Below are 19,093 nucleotides of genomic sequence, written 5' to 3'. Positions count from 1 at the left end.
TTGTGGGTCGTTGTGGGTTGTGGTGGGTATGGATCTGGGTTAGGGGTGGTGAAATAAGGTTAAAACTTGTATGATTATGTTTGTATATATGGATTGGTTTGGTTTTGATTGGTGTGGGTTGGTTCGTTTTTTTTTTTTTTTTTTATTTTATTTTTTTTTCCAAAATTTGATGTTTATGATGCTTGATTGGAAAATTCGGTGCAGTTAAGGGTTTTTTTTTTTTTTTTAACCGAAATTTATGTGGTTTGGTTTGGTTCGATTTCAAAACTAAAATGGTGCGGTGTGGTTTGCAAAATCAAGAAACCGAAATATGGTGGTTTGGTTTCTGTTTGGGAAAAAATCCAAATTGAAAACCGAACTTTCACCCCTAGTTATGTTTGTATCATTTTAGGCTTCCTTATAGAGTCTATAAAAACTTTCTTAAAAGGTGGATTTGATAGTAAAGTGAGTGTCTCTAATTTTATCATGTATTAGGGGCCATTTGATTGAATCATTTATTTGGAATGGTTTGGAATGGCGTTAGACTCCAATTCATCTTTTTATTTTTATTTTTTATTTTTTTTGTTTGATTGAGCTTTTTAATTATGGAATATTATACCTAAGGGGTTGTAACTGTACCCCATACCTATGGAATTTCATACCCACCTTTCCCCCCTAAAATTCACAATTCATTATATTCATGAAGCATATAATACATTCCAACAGTAAATTTAAACAACTTTAGACTAGTATGAGTTTTAAATCCATACCTCTTTAGTATGAGATTTCATACCAATCCATTCCAATTTAATCATCCAAATACCCCCTTAGAGCCTTGGAATTCCATACTTTGCAATTGCTTATATTAGCCTTAGGGTGTAGGAAAATAACCTTTTGGTGCAGTGGCTCGGCCCTGAGGTCGCCAGGCATCCTTGGTGTTGATAAGTATTAGGTGACTCGTACTTCGTAGCTTTGTCCGCCCGATCGGGCGGACATTGCCCGGTCTGACCGGGCGGTGGGGGTTGGATACGTTGAAGCATTCGTATGGAGTTTTCTTCTCGCGCCCGATCGGGCAGACCTTGCCCGGTCTGACCGGGCGGAGAAGGAAAAATGCGGAGACGCGGATTTTACGATTTAAAGTTATCTTTTATGTTATCTTTTTGCCCAAGTATCTTTTATTTTAGGGATTAATATAAAACCTCCCTAATATTAGTATAAGGGTTAAGAGAGAGAGAGTGAGAGCCGTTCTTGAGAAATACAAGAATCATCTTTGTAATCTTTGCAGTTTATAGTGAAATCATTCGATCTCGCTGCCCGTGGACGTAGCTATCACATCGATAGTGAACCACGTAAATTCTTGGTGTTGTTCTTATTGTTTGCATTGAATTTCTTTATTGTTTTCTTGTTTGTTTTCGACCTTTGCTTCCGCTGTCGCACAACAATTGGTATCAAGAGCTCAGGTTCAATCCTTGGAGAGTTTCTTGAAGATAACAATGGCAGGAGATTCAACAATAAGAATTGAGAAGTTTACCGGGAAAAATAGTTTCGGGCTATGGCAAATTAAGATGAAGGCTCTGTTAAAACAACAGCAGATATGGCGTCCGTTGGCTCCAAAGAGTACTACTTCGGAGTCAGAAGATGGACCGACTGACCCGCAGTTAGAAGTTATGGAAGAGAAGGCACACTCTACCATATTACTTAGTCTTGATGATCAAATCATCACGGAGGTGGCTGATCAGGAAACGGCGGCTGGATTGTGGCTGAAGCTGGAGTCATTGTATATGACTAAGTCGTTGACCAACAAATTATTACTGAAACAGCGGTTGTTTAGCCTCCGGATGCAGTCAGGTACTTCCTTACGGGAACATCTAGAAAAACTTAACTCTATTTTGCTTGATTTACGTAATTTAGATGTTAAAATTGATGATGAGGATGCTGCGTTGATTTTACTTGTATCTCTACCGTCTAGCTTTGAGAATTTTGTAGAGTCTTTTGTTGTTGGTAAGGATTCTATAACCTTAGAAGAAGTGAAGGCAGCACTTCATACTAGGGAACTCAGAATGAAAGCTACGAGTGATAATGGGGATAATGGTAGTGGGTTGTTTGTTAAGTCCGGAAAGTCTAAAAAGAATAAGGGGTTTAACAAGGGGAACAATGCTGGGTCGGGTGCTGGAAACGGCAAGGATGGATCTAGTAAAACTACTACTAAAACATGTTATTACTGTAAAGAACCGGGTCACTTTAGGAATAATTGTCCGGTGAGGAAAAACAAGTCCCAGGCTGCTGTAGTTGAAGAGAAACCGAATGAGAGCTATAATTCAGAGGAAGATTTAGCATTAGTCAGTTCTGCTAGGTCTGATGATTTATCTGATAACTGGGTTCTAGATTCGGGGTGTTCGTTCCATATGTGTCCACGTCGAGATTGGTTTGATACATATGAACCTCGCAATGGGGGTATGGTTATAGTCGGTAACAATGCTCCATGTAAGGTCACAGGTATTGGTTCCATGAGGTTGAGGACTGTTGATGGGCGGAGGTTAACTTTGACTAATGTACGGCATGTTCCTGCTTTAGGAAAGAATCTGATTTCATTGGGTACCCTGGATGACTTGGGGTACAATGGTGTGTTTTCAGATGGGGAGTTGTGTATTTTCAGAGGTTCTGAGTTGGTACTTAAGGGTATCAAAAGGAACACCCTCTATGTTTTTGAGGGTGTTACACTGCCTAGTTCTGCGGTTTGCGCATCTGTATCTCACCAGGAGATGACTAAGATTTGGCACATGAGGCTTGGTCATATGGGGGAGAAGGGGATGCAGCTATTGTCCAAGAGGGGTCTTCTATCCGGGGTCAAGGTTGCCAACCTTGAATTTTGTGAGCATTGTGTGTTTGGTAAGAAACACAGGTCAAAGTTCAGCAAGGGTGCTCACATTACTGATGCAGTGCTCGATTACATCCATTCAGATTGCTGGGGTCCATCTAGAGTTGAAGGTATGGGAGGTTACCACTATTTTGTGTCATTTGTTGATGACAAGTCCCGATACACATGGCTTAGGTTGCTTAAGTCAAAGGATGAGGCCTTCAAAGTTTTCAAGCAATGGAAAGCTTTGGTGGAAAATCGACAAGGAAGGAAGATCAAGAAGCTACGAACGGACAATGGGCTAGAGTTTTGCAAAGACGAGTTTAATCAGTTCTGTGCAGATGAGGGTATAGGTCGGCATCATACTGTCAGGAAGACACCACAGCAGAACGGTGTAGCAGAACGGGTTAATCAGACACTGCTAGAGAGAGTTCGATGCATGCTCTCTAATGCAGGGCTTGGGAGGAGGTACTGGAGTGAAGCTGTGTTAACAGCTTGTTATGTCATTAATAGGGGTCCTCATTCTGGAATTGATTCCAAAATTCCGTTTGAGATCTGGAGTGGTAAGTTGCCTAATTTTTCGAATTTGAAGATTTTTGGTTGTGTTGCTTATTATCATGTTATTGAGGGTAAGCTGGATCCACGAGCCAAGAAGGGGTGTTTTGTTGGGTACGGGGATGGTGTGAAGGGGTTTAGAATTTTTTCACCTTCGGAGGGTCGGGTCATTCTTAGTAGGGATGTTACTTTCGATGAAAACACCATGTATTCAATTAAAAATGCAGAGATTTCAGATTTGAGAAGGGAAGGAGACAATTTATTACAGACAGATGGGGTACTTGAGGTACATCAGTCTACCATTGCTGATTTACCTCGGGTACAATATATTGATGATGATGCTGATGTTCCAGTGCCGGGTACTCCTGAACCTGAGATTACTCCTACTCATTCTAACTCTGGGGATGAGGTGGAGCAATCTAATCAGGGGTCATCTAGTCAACCTGACACCATTCTTGAGATGCCTAAACGAGTTATCAAGAAGCCTGTTAGATTGATTGAAGAGATGGAGGGAAGAAATTGCTGTGTTGATGCGATGACAGGTTATGCATTGAGTGTAGCTGATGATGTAGAGTCATTTGAACCTGCCACATATAAACAAGCAATTAGTTGTAGTGAGTCTGCGCAATGGCTTGCCGCAATGGGTGAAGAGATGCAGTCTCTTTACAAGAACAGAGTGTGGGAACTGGTAAAGGTACCGGAAGGGAGGAAGCTTGTGGGTTGTAAATGGATTTACAAGAAGAAAGAAGGGTTGTCGGAAACTGAGCAAATACGTTTTAAGGCTAGGCTAGTTGCTAAGGGGTTCAGTCAGGTAGAAGGGGTTGATTTTGTTGAGATATTCTCACCTGTGGTTCGACATACTTCTATCCGTGTGTTATTGTCAATTGTAGCACATTTTGATCTTGAGCTGGAGCAGTTGGATGTTAAAACGGCTTTCCTTCATGGCGATTTGGAGGAGGAGATTCTGATGAAGCAGCCCGAAGGATTCGAAGTTCCTGGAAAGGAACACTATGCCTGCAGATTGCTAAAGTCATTGTATGGACTTAAGCAATCCCCCCGACAGTGGTACAAAAGGTTTGATTCTTTTATGGTTTCACAAGGTTTTGACAGGAATTCATATGATTGCTGTGTGTATCATAGTAAGCTGGATAATGGTTCCATGATTTATCTTTTGTTATATGTTGATGACATGTTGGTTGCCACAAAGAATAAATCTGATATTGCTAGATTAAAGGAGATGCTTAACTCGGAGTTTGACATGAAAGACTTGGGTGCAGCTAGGAAGATTTTGGGTATGGAGATCTACAGGGATCGGGCTAGAGGTAAGCTTTTCTTGACTCAGAAAAGCTACATTGAAAAGATTTTGTCTCGTTTTGGGATGGAAAAATCGAAGCCTATAAGTACGCCAACTACTGTTAGTTGTAAGTTGTCTTTGTCTATGTCACCTCAATCAGAGGAGGAGTTGTCTTATATGTCTAGAGTTCCATATGCAAACGCGGTTGGTTGTTTGATGTATGCTATGGTCTGTACTAGGCCGGATATTGCGCATGCTGTTAGTGTTGTAAGCAGGTTTATGGCTCGACCTGGGAGGGAACACTGGCAAGGGGTGAAAAGGATTTTTCGCTACCTGAGAGGGACAACTGATATTGGTCTTGTGTACGGGAATGGTAGGGAATGCTTGGTCACTGGGTACAGTGATTCTGATTATGCAGCTGATGTGGATACCAGGAGGTCTGTGACTGGTTATGTGTTCACTTTGGGTGGTTCTGTGGTTAGTTGGAAGTCTACATTGCTGTCATCAGTTACGTTGTCAACTACTGAAGCTGAGTATATGGCTTTAACTTCTGCAGCTAAGGAGTCTATTTGGCTCAAAGGCCTAGTAGGTGAACTGGGTATTGCACAGGATTTTGCTACAGTGTATTGTGATAGTCTAAGTGCGATTTGCTTAGCTAAAGATCAAGTACACCATGATCGGACGAAGCACATTGATGTCAGGTATCATTTCTTGCGTACTGACAAGAGGATTAAGGTGAAGAAGATTGGGACTGCTGACAACCCGGCTGATTTCTTCACTAAGCCTGTTCCGTTTAGCAAGTTTAAACATTGCTTAGACTTGCTAAATATTGATTACTACGTGATGTAGTAGGCCCTGAGGGGCGAAGTTGGGGAGCTCCTGGTGTAGGTGTGTTGGCCTTAAGGTGGAGCTTGCCCGGGGCTTGTGATGCAGGTGGAGCATTATGAGTTGTTATACTTGGAGACGAGTATGTGATGGGTCTTGGTTGAAGACTTATCGGGATGTATGGCTTATGCATGAGTCTTGCATCGGGTTTGGCTTGAGATGTTTTTCCACTATGTCTTGATGGGGTCGTTTGCTGACTACGAGTTCTCGTCAAGGTGGAGATTGTTGATAAGTATTAGGTGACTCGTACTTCGTAGCTTTGTCCGCCCGATCGGGCGGACATTGCCCGGTCTGACCGGGCGGTGGGGGTTGGATACGTTGAAGCATTCGTATGGAGTTTTCTTCTCGCGCCCGATCGGGCAGACCTTGCCCGGTCTGACCGGGCGGAGAAGGAAAAATGCGGAGACGCGGATTTTACGATTTAAAGTTATCTTTTATGTTATCTTTTTGCCCAAGTATCTTTTATTTTAGGGATTAATATAAAACCTCCCTAATATTAGTATAAGGGTTAAGAGAGAGAGAGTGAGAGCCGTTCTTGAGAAATACAAGAATCATCTTTGTAATCTTTGCAGTTTATAGTGAAATCATTCGATCTCGGTGCCCGTGGACGTAGCTATCACATCGATAGTGAACCACGTAAATTCTTGGTGTTGTTCTTATTGTTTGCATTGAATTTCTTTATTGTTTTCTTGTTTGTTTTCGACCTTTGCTTCCGCTGTCGCACAACACTTGGGGTGTGAGCTTCGAGTTTCACCGTGACCAAATCCCCGTCCCCTTACCCCCTAGGCATTTCCAACTAGGGTTCATAGGGTTCTTAGGATAGAAGTCTTCGACTAGGCCCATTTAGTCTTACTATATGCAAAAAATATATGAGCCTTAAGGTTTATCTAAGTGCTTTATTGGAGAGTACAATTTATGTTCAATCCAGCAAATCATTGTTCTCTCGATTTGTGATGTGTGTAGCTAGTGATGTTTTCCCCTATTTTTTTGGCGATGCTATTGTCCAATGCGACAATGCACAAGACTTTGAACTTAAATTGTTAATTTTACCTTAAATTGCAAAATTATTTTACACGCTCTTAAGTATTAATATAATAATACAAAACATAGCTTGCAATTGTCAACCACGAAGCTCCAAAATTTCAACCCCCAATTTATGTGCAGTCACAATCCCCTCTCCCCTTTCTTTGAAAAACAATAAATAAAAGACCAGTTTTAATTATCTTCCCATAACTTCTAACATTATTTACCTTTACAAGTACATGAAATATCCCGTGCGTCAACACATATGTATTCTAGTACCTTTTTAATGCAATCACTATTGCTTACCATAATATGATGATCGCATACGAAGACGCTTAGACTCCAACAAACGATAATAAATGAACCATATATACATGCAGTTATGAGTTATGACACAAATGCAAGAAGTTCAGGTTGAATGTCATAAAATCCATTGATAAGAAATACGAGTAACAAATAACAATTATACTTACCTTTAGTGGATAATCACACCACTCTTGTAAAATCCATCATTAATCATTATTTAAAGGCCCGTTCTCATACGTTTATTTTCACTTCAGTTCAATTCTTAATTTCCTTCTCTTATAAAATATTCATTTCATTTCAGTTCAGCTAAGTTCAATTAATGAGAACAGACCCTAAATGTCAACATAAAAACATAATGGTAAAACATAATTCTTTAGAATCGATTAAAGTTCCACTCTAGTAAAGTAATTAAAACAACATGACCTCAAAATTGTAATGACCATAGTGAGCTAGAATACCTCTATGAGTCACACTATTTCAACATCACCACCTCAACCCCTCAATTGCCAAATAAACTAGACTTGACTTGACTCGACTCGACACAAGTGGGAGGGTGTAATGAAAAGCGACAAAGGACTTGAACTATTTCAACTAATATTTTTTTAATAATGTTTAGAGAGTGACCAGAGTGAGATAAAAACCGAACCAAAATTCTTCTAAAATCGAGATGAAAACTTTAACCGTTCGAGCTATTAAAGGACTCATATTATAAATATCCTCCCTTTTCGATTTTCCTAATTTTAGTTATGAATGACGTCTTTTCACGTCCTCTGTCAGCATTTTTCAGGAGAATAAAAAACGCTTCAACTTTCTCTCTCTTCACACACACTTTCTTTCTCTTTCTCTATTTCAGCTTCTTCTTCCTCTTACCCCACATAGTTATGATTTCTGGGTTTTTTTGATTGAATTTCTATTTTTCGTGAAGAACCCGATTCTCCTTAACACGAGAAACGATTTCCACTTTTTAATAGAGAGAAAATAAAAATTACGAAATATGGAGAGAAATCTAGTATTCATTCATTGATTGATACATTTCACCAGCTAGCTAAAACATTTTGGAAATTTCATTTTTTTTTGGAATAATTGATTGGATTTGTTATTACTGGAAAAAAAACCAGTAAAAAAAAAAAATAAAATTAAATCCCACCATTTTCGCCTTTTCTTCAGTACCCATTTTCAGTTTATTTTAAGAGAGAGAAAGAAGAGGAGAGAGAAAGAAGAAATGGAGAAAAATGGAGAAGAAGACGAGAGGCGTGTAATTAGTCGGCAATCTGGCCCCAACAAGAAGAAGCCTCATCATCATCATCTGCCTGTTGTATCTGGTACCCCACAAATTAATATTATTTAAAATTTATCTGTCATTTTCATTTTACCAAACAATTCCTTAATTTTTGTGCAGAAATAGACAATTTTGCTGTTTTTTTTGGATTTTTATTATGGATAAATTCTTCATTTTATCTTCTTATATCTCTGTTTTTTGGTGCCTCTGTTTCTCCATTTTTTTTTGGATAATATTTTTTTTTGGGGTTAATTTTTCTGGGTGTTATGAAGGTAACGTGGAGAAGGAGAAATTGAGGAGAGAGAAAGTGAACCGATTGAGTGTTGTTGAGAGAGAAATGGGTTTTGATGGTGGAGACGAACAGCTTCTTCACTCCACTACTGTCAGTTCTATCAAATTCAAGCTTCCCAGAAAGGTAATTTTTATATTATTTTGTGGATTTTGTTGATTTTTTAAGATTGATATGATTCAATTTCTTCTTTAAACGATAATTGTTGATTAAATTTTCTGAGTTTTGTTGATTTGTTTAATATAATGTAATAAATAAGATGATTAGTGGTGTTTTGATTTTTTGGGTTTTTTAGATTTTGATGATTTATTTGAGTTAATGTCATTTCTGAAATATGAAATTACATATTTTCTGGGTTTTTTCCCCCCCAGATTTTCAGTGATTCCAATACCTCTGTTCCAAGGAAGCTTCGTTCAGGTATTTTGTCTTTTTATCTTTTTTTTTTTTTTTTTTTTTTTTTTTTTTTTTTTTGTGGGGTATTATTTTTGTAGAATAATTATTGAATAATTCTGTTTTTTTTTTTAAGGTGAAAATGAATTAATGTCTTTTTTTTTTATTTTTTTTTTATCAAAAAATAGTTTGGAGCTATAAATTCGGTTTTGTTTTTTTAAAAATAAATTAATAAAAGGAATTTTCTGGTTTTTTTGGTGATTAAATCACGGATTTTATGATTATACAATAGCTAAGAATTATGGGGCTTCCATTGTCAATTTTGGAGGGGCTTCCATCGGATTTCACCGGTGGAAAGCCCCAAATTTTATTTTCTTTCAAGTTTTTTAATTTGTTCTAGGTTACAATAATGTATCCCTCGAAAGAAAGGGTTTATCTCCTTCGAAAGACAAGGTTTTCTCGATCTCCTTTGAAAGACAAGGTTTTTCGGATTCCTTCGAAAGACAAGGTTTTATTTGTGTTTAATTTGGTCTCTGGTTGTGCGGGGCTACTATTGATTATGGCTCGGATTCGGGTTACGGAATCAACACAAGAATTTTCTTTCTCACAAAATTGCGAAGCGGCGACGGATCCACTCAAAAAGTTGTATGAGACAACGAACCGAGAATGTGCCGAATTGTTATATTTATGTATTTGGATTCTTAGCCCTTCTCCGATTAATTCTTGTTTGATTTTGCTAAATTCATTTTCATTATCGTTAATTGTCAATTGTAGATGCCGTATGGCTATTATTAATGAAATTTAATGTCTTTTAGGACTTCTTTCAAAAAAAAAATAAAAAAATTATGGGTTTTATTGTGGGAAGATAATGTTGTGTGTGTACAGTACATGGGAAGTGGTGGGTCAATATAAAAAGATTTCTGAAAATTCTGAAATTGTACTTTAAAGCTTTAATGAATCCTTTTTCTTTCTTTTTAAATTTTTTCTGATAAACAGATTCTGTATGTTCTTCCACTTTTTAACATGCTGGAAGCTGCATTTTTTTATGTTCAGTGTATACCCTTTTTCTAATTCAGTAAAAAGAAGCAATATGTAATATAATATTCTTTCAGAAGCAATATTGTTACAGGTTATGTGCAACGATTTGACATAAAACAGAGAGGAAAAATGTCTAATCGTTGCATAATCTGTAATGGAGGTAGTATTTTCTAAAGATATGAGTACTACGTGACAGATTATTGTATTAGTCTGTATTTTGTTTATAAATTTATGTTTAAGATGGTTAGTTGGTTTGTCTCATGTGTATAAAATTTTGCTTTGGTTGTCAGCAATTCGAAAACGTAGCTGTGAATCAGCTTCAGTGGCCATGCCAAATGCGAATAGACCAAACAATAGTCTGAAGAAACCTAAGCTATGCATGGTTTGTTCCTTAATCTTGTTAGTTTCTAATCATGTAAATGAACTCTTATTTATATACTGAAGCAGAGCGGTTGAAGTGACATACTTAAATGTTGCACATTTGCAAATTGCTATGCAGCAGAATGGTTGGTCAGATCATTCTTCTGGAGGGACTGTTTCGGTGGAAATCTCCAAAGATGAGGCAGAGGTGGCGGAGACATTGTTCGCTTTGGCCGGGTTGGTTCCTCATGACGGCGTGCATGCCAATGATAAAGACGAGGAGTGTCTTGATGGAAAAATGTCAGGCTTGTCGAAGAGACAAAACAATGATGCTATGCCTTCATCAGAAGGTTTTTTTTTGTTGTTGTTTTTTTTAACCTCCAGTAATTAATCTTGCATTTTCTGGATGATTTATGCATGGTTATTATTTGTAATTTGACGTAAAGAACCTTTCATCTTATTAGATCCAATGGTCCTGACAGAGGAACCCAAAACAGCTAATCCTGCACCTACCACAAATGGCCCACCAAGGGACTCTTCGAAAAAGAGAACTGTGAATGAATCTACTCTTTCTTGGTCTAAGCAGCTATCTGAAGGAAGACAGATGAATCCGAATTCGAAGGTTTCTGTCCCACCAGCACATTTTCAGATCCCTCCGCTGCTTAGGGCCTGTGATGAAAGACAAATAACACATTCTACCCCCTTTTATTGTTCAACTGAACAAAACCTAGAGAGCAGGTGAGTATTGGACTGTGAAGCTCCTTAAAGTTTGTTCTTGCACAGATATCCATACTTAAGTGTTTTCTTTCTTGTTTTTTCGGTTTTAAGACCTTTTTATTCTATATACAGGTTAAATGAGACCAATGGAGAGAAATTTCAATTTCCTAAGAGAGAATCCCACATTAACATAGGAGTAAGCTTCATTTGTTGACCTGTTGATTGTGATTGACTGGTTTTTTCTTTCTATTTTGTTATTCAATGAAATTGATCACTGTGCATTTCAGGCAGTAGACTTCGCTGCTAGTAAAGATAGAGAGAATGCTACCTCATCAAATTGTGGAGCTAATGGTACCACCATTATCATTTTCATCTCTATATTTTTTAATCTTAAATTTGTATTACTGTGTAATATTCTGGTTCTTTATCCAGCCTTGACTTTAAGACCTTCACTTGGACTTGGAGTTGATGGACTTCATTCACAGTAATCTTCTTTCTCTTTTAGATTTTGGACATGATAATAATTTACAATTTGACCTTTTCAATGGTCTAATGAAATCTCTCTTACAAATTACAGGTCAGCTACGACAATATTTCCATCTTCGCCTGGTAAAGCCTCCTCATCCAAAATTGTTTCCTGCAAAGATACTCCATCAGCTGGAAAGGTGATTTGGAGAGGACCTTTTTTTCCAAATTTATATTTCAAATTATCAACTATTCGACAACAAAATCTCCAATGCCATTTTCTATATTTGTGACTATTTGCCCGTTGAATCCAGGTACCCTACTCGATAAATGGTGGAAGAAAGACGTGGAGAAGATCTGTTGCACATGTATACATTAGCCACCTGATCCAGGTACTGCAATCCTCAGAAAGAAGAGATACTCATCCTTTAGATACCAGCCAGCTGAGACCGTCACAATGTCTATCTACTGGACATGCTTCTGGCAACCGGGATGATCTAAGTACAGCTTTTACCGCTGGCCACATGTTTGGCTCTGCTGCTGACAAGATTTGTGAAACTGCAAATGATGTCTCTGTACTCCCCAAAAAGTGTCAGGTTGAAGATCAGGGGCGTTCACTCTCTGGAAAGTGTAACTCAAAGGAGGAGGTACATGGTGTTCTTGTCATTGTTATTGCTGTAGTCAATCTTATATTGATCTAATACATTTTTTGATGTTGGCAGAGCTATAATTTCCTGTCTCTGTCAACTGGAGCTGGCACAGAAGTAAACAAAGGTGGAAGTGTAAATAGGCTGGGTATTACTATGGGTGCTAAGGATCATGTACTTCAACTACACTCAGTTGCAGAGCATAATACCTACGTTCCTTGCTCTATGCCTCAAAATAGTTTTCCCCCCATTCGTTACGGGGATCATGCAGCAGCAGTATCAGCTGCACCACCATCTATGCCACCTCAGGTATCTTCTAATTTCATGTCTTTCCTCTGTAGGCCTCTACCTTTTTCATTTTGCATGTACCTTTTTACATTTTAACTGTTACTTTAATCTAAATAGAATGACATGATTAATGCCTGGGAAAACTACACAGAATTTCTTAATACAAAGTGCACCTGGCTATCAGCTCTTCCTACAATACATATCCCTGTATAAATTATTAACTTATTTCCTGATAAAAGGGACATAACTATCATTTGTATGCTCTCATGAATTTAGTACTGCCACAACGATGGTTTTCTTAGGAGTAAAATGTTAATAATAAAATTGTTCATTCTTTCTGCTCCATTTGCCTGTGATTTACAGCTCATTGTGTCATCTGCAGCTCGTTTGGTAGGAAATTATAAATAGTGGTAATATGAGTGAATTTTAGTGTAATTTGATGAGCTAAGCAATATCTTCATGAGTAATATTTGTCCGTCACCACCCAATACTATCTCTAAATGGTGATGGATGAGAATGAAACTTTGTGAAGAAAAAGAGATAGTTTTGGGTAAACTATCATTACCATGGGAATGGACATTGATTTCTCGATGCACATTTTCATTCTCATAACCACCATTTACTTACCAAAAGGCTGTTAGGGATCTGCATCCTAATTTATGGTTGCTTTTTCTAAATTTAGAATTTTTACTTTTCAATTCATAAATGGCACTATTCCTTTCTATATTTGTAGGCTGGCATTAGTTTGAGACTGGTTTTGGTGTTTTGGATTACTTGAGTCTGTCTTATGCTGTAATTGTATTGTTTAGTATGTAATCTTCCATATATTGATTTACTATCTGAAACTCTTGATAAAACTATTTGTATATTACAGGTTCACATACAAGTACCTTCATATTACAGCAATCATTGTGGGCCTGTTCCTTTGGGCACAGCAAGATCAACACAACTGTCGCATCCTAAACAGCAGCAGCAGATTTGGACAGCCCAACTATCGGCACAGTTCAGGCCTAGTCCTCTCCTCTCATCCCATATTGCAAATTGGCAAAATAGTGCACGGGATCCACACACTATGATTCCCATGCAAGCGCACCTATCAGCTTCTAGACCATCTTTAGAAACTATGGGTTCCAAGTATCTTCACATCTCTCAACAGCCACAGCAGCAATACTTAGGGCTCAGTCCATCCTTGCCAATGTCCAATGTAAAGATTCAAAACAGTCAACTCCCTTCTATACGTGAAGATAAAGGAGGCCGATTTCATTCTGGTGGCGTACTGCCATTGCAACTACTTTGCAATGAGCGACTCTTGAGTTGAGAGAATAGCTAACATAAGAACAATTGGATGATGTTGGGTGGCATTAGATAAAAGTACGTTAAGCCTTCATAAGGGTTGTGAGCTGTTTATGGGTGATAACATTTAGAAAGCTAGACAAGGCTAAGGATATATAAACTAGTGGGTAGCTTGGTTTGTTAAAAATGCACAAGAGCCGTCATGAAAGCAGGAAGCCACGGTTTGGGATTCTTTTTTTTTTTTTTTTTGCAATTTTTCAGATTGTATATGTGGGACCTATACCACAAACACAGTAAATAACAGGTAGCTTGATTTTGAATGTTAGTTGATCATGTGTAAGTCATACTGGCTGCTGCAGGATAGCAGATTTCAAGGTGGTAAAAACTAGAAGGGCAGTTCGAATGCTAGTTCTGCCGTGATGCTTCTTCTCAGATGGTGTAGGACCTCTTTGAGAATGAGTACTACATATGCTTCATTCTGTTACCTATCTGTATGTTATACTGAATCAGCAGTGATCGGTACTTGCAGTTTTGGTTATTGGTGGAAAAGTAAAAGGTGAACTAGCTAATTGTTCAAAACTTTAGGTTTTTCATGAGCTGAAACTATTCAACTGTAAAAATATTTTTTTCATCAAAGATCATGATTCTATAGAAGTTCTTCTAAGCAATAGTAGACTTTTCCGTGCTAAATTAATGCACTGTGTTTTGCGTATTATATTTTCCATTGATATCATTGCATATATTTTCCTAGTTTGCCTTCCAAAGGATTTTTTTTTTTTAAAAAAATCAGCCCTACGCACAACACTTGACATTCGTACCATTACCTGATCTTCTGCCAGGTCGGAAAGTGAAGTATTAGAATTTTCTTTTTGTATGTGTAGGGGGGTGGGGCTTTGTGTATTTGGGGGGGAGGGGGTGAGGAATGATCAGTCAGGCTATCTTTTGCTCTCTTCTGAACCAAGAAAAAGCTGCACTCAGTAAACATATGAAAGATCAGGAGATGATTTCAATAATTCAAGGCTTAATCCTTGTGTGGGCGCTATGTAGTGAGTTAGATTCATGGAAAGATCAGGATTCAGAAATTAGGAGTCACTGCTAAGTTTGCCTCTCTAAGAATGGTATTCTACCTTTGAACAGGTGCACATGCATAAAATTTGCAATGTCTGTCTGCAGTCAGTTGACATATTATATACAAATATGATATTTGATTGATGAGTGAAAGAGCAATGCACCCAGTGCTTGAGCTTGCACTTTTGCTCAAGATATCTAAGCATTTCAGAATCAAATGCCACATTCTAAATCCAGAAATCTTTTATAAATACAAATATTTTCACTATAAATGACTAGAATTACATGAAGAAGCTAGTGCAAAAAATGGTGCAGTCTCAATCTGGATCTCTGCTAGTGATTTCAATAGCATTGAGAAAGAAACAGAAAGGTAGGTGAGGATAAACATATAGGAATCTTGGTGATCTAGATGCAAAATTTTTGAATCAGAAATCATGCTTATACTTGGAGTTTGCAGCAGCCAACAGAGCTGCTCCAATTCCAGAACCATCCTTTGAGTGTTCAATTACTATTTTCTCTGACAAGGCTGGTCCTAAAAGCTCAGTAACTGCATCCTGAAGATAACTTCTATACTGAGGGTAGTTTTCATACAAGCCTCCATCCATTGCCACAACAGTTCGCTTCCCAAAAATGACACCTTTCATGTCGTGCTCCATTTTCTGGAGAATCCCCACAATTCCTGCACCAGCTAATCGCCCCCCTCTCTTTGCTATTGTGTCACAAACCTCGAGAACTATTTGCCTTGCTCTTACATTTGATTCAATCTGGTGAATCTCAAAGAAGAAAATTAAGCTATGATATTCTCAAAAAAAATTCAGAATACTAGATACCTTAATCTGTGAAGGCTAAATTCTAAAACCATATTGATTTTGCTAAGACTTACCCCTGCCTCATTGAAGAGAATTGAGCCAACTGCATCCAAGTCGTTTGATGTGTCCTGCTGCATAGCGCATATATGCGGGGTTCTGCAGGGGCCAAATTATAGTGTATTAAGACGGTAATTAGGCAGTTCTTCCGGAAATGATTCTAGGGCAATCAAGATGAGGCACATATCCTGTTAACAACACATGAATGTGTGCCTGTGTGGTACTAAATAAGAATTTCAGTACCAAGCACCAAGTAATTGCTTATTGGGACTCTAATTCTGGAAAATAAAAATGGATCATCTAGGAGTGTAAATTTTCAAGGAATCTACTAGAAGTCTGGAACATTCAAAATTTTGGAATTCAATAATAAAGATTATGGAGAATACATCCCATAATAATCAAACTGATAATGAATACTAAATAATACGAGTGCCAAATGACTACTGCTTGATTGCCTGATGATAATGGTTTAACACAATGCACAAAACCATCCCAAAAAGAAATAAAAAAAAGTCACATTACCTGAGTGAGAAAGGGGTTTGCAGTTTTTCTGGGATGCTGTTGCCAAACAGAGATTCTGCTTCAGCCATTTTCAATACCACTCTCCTCACAATCTCACCAAGGTACATGCCTGATATTGTTTTCTCAAATATCTGTATCAACATTCAACAGCATACAAGGGTTAACAAGAAACAATAGAATAAAAGACCTATGTTCTGATGCTAGTACATGGTCTCGTGGGCAGGATTGTGTCGTACAACCTCAATCCTTGGGGCACTTTGGGGGTGGGGATCTCCACCCCCCCTCCTCCCCTGCTAACCTGGGATGGGTTGTGCAAAGTTCCGGCCTGTTAGGCCAGCTCTTCTTTATCTACTGTAAAAAAAAAAAAAAATAGAAAAAAAAAAAAATTTATAGATACCTGTTCGCCAGGATTGATGCTCTCAGCATCCATTCCCCTATCAAATTCAGTCAAGGGAAGTCCAGTTGAAAATGCTCCCCATTCAGTGTTAATTATCTAATATAGATATTAGAGAATGAAAAAACTTAAGTACATTATCCCAATAATGAAAATAAGGTTAGAAATCTTTGATTGAAGAGATTCTGGCATACTGTTGTTCCTGATTGAGATTTTTTGCCAGGCGACTTTGGAATGGCATCAGTCCTCTCCACATAACAAGCATTTGTTCCCGTTCCCAAGATTACAGCAACCATGACATCGTTGTCCCAGTATTTTGCGCCCGCTAAAGTTCCAACTGTATCATTAACCTAACTTGTTCCATCAGTAGCTAAAACGAATGCTATTTCCCAAAGTTTTGTTAAAGTATTAAAGTTTTTGAAAAACATTCAACACATACCAGAGCCGAGACTTGCATTGCTAGCCCTTGCCTCTTCATAGCTTCGTTTAAACAGGCTACTACATCTTTTCCTGCCTACACAGATTTCAAACAGAGTCCTATTAATATCAAAGTTATAATACATAAAGCATCCAAGTAAACTTGAGGAACAAAGAGTTAAGCAAGCACGAACCGTTCCTGAAACTGCAAAGCCTTTTGTCCACTTGATCAGAATACCCGAGTCTATAGATGTTTGTTTTACTGGAAAAGAAAAAGTGAATCCAAGTTCTCTATTTCTTCCTTGTGAGAGTTGGAATTCTCCACTCTCTTTCTCAGCAAATTTTGCCAAACCAGAAGCAATGAAATCAAAGAGTTCCTGCAGACAAGCTCTAATAAACATCCTCAGGGTGCTAAGCAAGGGAAATAATTAACAGAATACTAGTAATTGATTCAACAAACCTCAGAGGTACCGGACATTAATTCCTGTGGTATTGAGACTTGCTCAGCCTCAGTAGCGATGACACGTTGATCCATTCCACCTAATTGAACTCTCAATACTCGGAAATTCGTTCCACCAAGATCTAATGCATAGAACAATCCTTTCTCATTCCTTTCACCATCACAAGTGTCACAAAACATCACAATCTAATTATTATACAACTCCAAAATTACATTCATCTACAATTAAACTTCAGCTGAATGTATAGCATGCTGATATATACTTGTATAAAAATCAATCCTTTTCAAAATATCCAAAGCATGAGGCCAAAAACAAAGCTTAATCCCAAAATTCAAATTAAATACAACAGACAAATAAAAATTGGTAGCTTTGAATTGACAATGACACATACGAAAACTCCCACATTGAAGAGTGTATTCTTTAAATCTATGTTTAATGTTTTTTGTTGTTATGTTCACTTTAGATAGTGAGATACGCTCGTTTAATGTTGATTGAACTGTTGTTGTTTTAAAACGAGTGTACCGTGCACCAGGGTATATAGACACTGTTTTAAATACAAGTATCATGACTCACACTTTCAGTCTAAGCTAACTTAAATTGTCTTCTACATAATGCATTAACTCAATTCAAACATTAATTCTCAGAATTAAAGCACACATCAATGATCAATTGTAAGGAAAAATAGAAAAAAGAAAAATACCCAGTAGGGAGAGCATCAACATAGCTCAGAATCATCTTGAGATCACTGCCACCATCAACAGCAAGTCCAGCTCTCATATCATTAGCCATAGAATCAGCCACGTGGCGCAAAACAGGGAGTGGTGTAGCACACTCCTTTTGCAATTTAGTCAAGACATGATTAATTGTGTCGACACCGGCACCGGATCGGATGGCTGTCATCCTTGGGCGGAAGGAAGAGGGCCTGATCCTTGATATTGGAAAACATAGTGATCCAATGGCCGCTGCGGATGCTGCTGGCATTGACATAACAACCTAACTTGAGTTGCAGCGAGACGAAGGAGATGGTGGTGGTGGTGGTGATGGTGATGGGAGAGAGAGAAAGGGAGGAGAAGAGAAATTGGGTTGGAAATAATGTGAGAATGAAGTGGTGGGTCGGACAGATCCATGGTGGTTGTTAGACTTATAGTTAAACTTTATTTGTTCTACTGTGGGAACTTTCAGCACTTTGGTTTACACCAGGATTCTATTATTCTGATTTCTATCATTAACAATTTACTTGGATTCTATTATTCTAATTTCTATCATTTTATGTTTCAAAAAAAAAATCTACAATTTTATTATGGAATAATAAGATAAAAAAAACATAAAAATTGCAATTCTTAGGGCTGCATATAAGAAGCTAAAAATGGAAAGAATTGACAATAAATAAACCGTTATTACACTGATTTACTAATGAATTGTCGATAAATTCTCAACTTAATACTAAAAAATGAAGTATATTGAATGCTTAGGCTGCATATAGCATTACCCTTCTATTATTCTAATTTCTATCATTAACAACCCGTCAAAAAAAATAAATAAAAAATCTATCATTAATGCCCTGCTCACTTCACCTATTTTTTGCTGAAAATTATTTTTACTGAATTGAAATTATTTTTGTTGAACTTAAATAATTTTTACTAAATTGAAATTAATTTTGCTGAATTGAAATTATTTTTGCTGAAATGAAATTATTTTAC

The 19,093-nt window shown here is 37.7% G+C and overlaps 2 protein-coding genes across 5 annotated transcripts; one reads left to right on the top strand and one right to left on the bottom strand.

Annotated features, from left to right (window-relative positions):
* Window positions 1-7,642: 7,642 nt before the first annotated feature.
* On the top strand, window positions 7,643-14,151 carry LOC110688728. 4 transcript variants are annotated; one of them, XM_021865488.1, is made up of 13 exons: window positions 7,643-8,221; window positions 8,451-8,593; window positions 8,839-8,884; window positions 10,186-10,277; window positions 10,395-10,605; window positions 10,720-10,993; window positions 11,084-11,168; window positions 11,260-11,323; window positions 11,405-11,456; window positions 11,550-11,637; window positions 11,752-12,084; window positions 12,160-12,393; window positions 13,247-14,151. In XM_021865488.1, exons 1-13 carry the CDS (start codon window positions 8,122-8,124, stop codon window positions 13,688-13,690), a joined length of 2,166 nt encoding a protein of 721 aa, XP_021721180.1. In that variant the 5' UTR covers window positions 7,643-8,121; the 3' UTR covers window positions 13,691-14,151. The 4 variants fall into 4 exon arrangements, with proteins under 4 accessions (XP_021721180.1, XP_021721179.1, XP_021721181.1 ...); XM_021865487.1 differs by lacking the exon at window positions 7,643-8,221 and having other exon boundaries at window positions 8,370-8,593; window positions 10,398-10,605; XM_021865489.1 differs by lacking the exon at window positions 7,643-8,221 and having other exon boundaries at window positions 8,380-8,593; window positions 11,105-11,168.
* Window positions 14,152-14,853: 702 nt separating this feature from the next.
* On the bottom strand, window positions 14,854-18,664 carry LOC110688727 (hexokinase-2, chloroplastic-like). Its single transcript, XM_021865486.1, has 9 exons — window positions 18,094-18,664; window positions 17,393-17,543; window positions 17,127-17,309; window positions 16,955-17,029; window positions 16,710-16,865; window positions 16,519-16,614; window positions 16,122-16,252; window positions 15,617-15,698; window positions 14,854-15,497 (listed from the first exon to the last, which is right to left on the bottom strand). The coding sequence occupies exons 1-9, from the start codon at window positions 18,378-18,380 to the stop codon at window positions 15,159-15,161; spliced, it is 1,500 nt and encodes a 499-aa protein (XP_021721178.1). The 5' UTR covers window positions 18,381-18,664; the 3' UTR covers window positions 14,854-15,158.
* Window positions 18,665-19,093: the final 429 nt, after the last annotated feature.

The sequence above is a fragment of the Chenopodium quinoa genome, unplaced genomic scaffold, assembly GCF_001683475.1.
Source record: "Chenopodium quinoa cultivar QQ74 unplaced genomic scaffold, ASM168347v1, whole genome shotgun sequence".
Classification (NCBI taxonomy): Eukaryota; Viridiplantae; Streptophyta; class Magnoliopsida; order Caryophyllales; family Amaranthaceae; genus Chenopodium; species Chenopodium quinoa.
Note: the sequence above shows the minus strand (reverse complement) of the source record. Positions and strands in the feature narration are given on the sequence as shown.

Coding starts and splice junctions, on each gene's coding strand:
- LOC110688728 (XM_021865488.1), top strand. CDS start 8,122: ATGGAGAAAAATGGAGAAGAAGACGAGAGGCGTGTAATTAGTCGGCAA. Junction 10,606..10,719: donor TGCTATGCCTTCATCAGAAG/GTTTTTTTTTGT, acceptor TCATCTTATTAG/ATCCAATGGTCCTGACAGAG. Junction 11,638..11,751: donor ATACTCCATCAGCTGGAAAG/GTGATTTGGAGA, acceptor CGTTGAATCCAG/GTACCCTACTCGATAAATGG.
- LOC110688727 (XM_021865486.1), bottom strand. CDS start 18,380: ATGTCAATGCCAGCAGCATCCGCAGCGGCCATTGGATCACTATGTTTT. Junction 17,310..17,392: donor TAATGTCCGGTACCTCTGAG/GTTTGTTGAATC, acceptor GCTTGTCTGCAG/GAACTCTTTGATTTCATTGC. Junction 15,498..15,616: donor TTCTCTTCAATGAGGCAGGG/GTAAGTCTTAGC, acceptor GAGATTCACCAG/ATTGAATCAAATGTAAGAGC.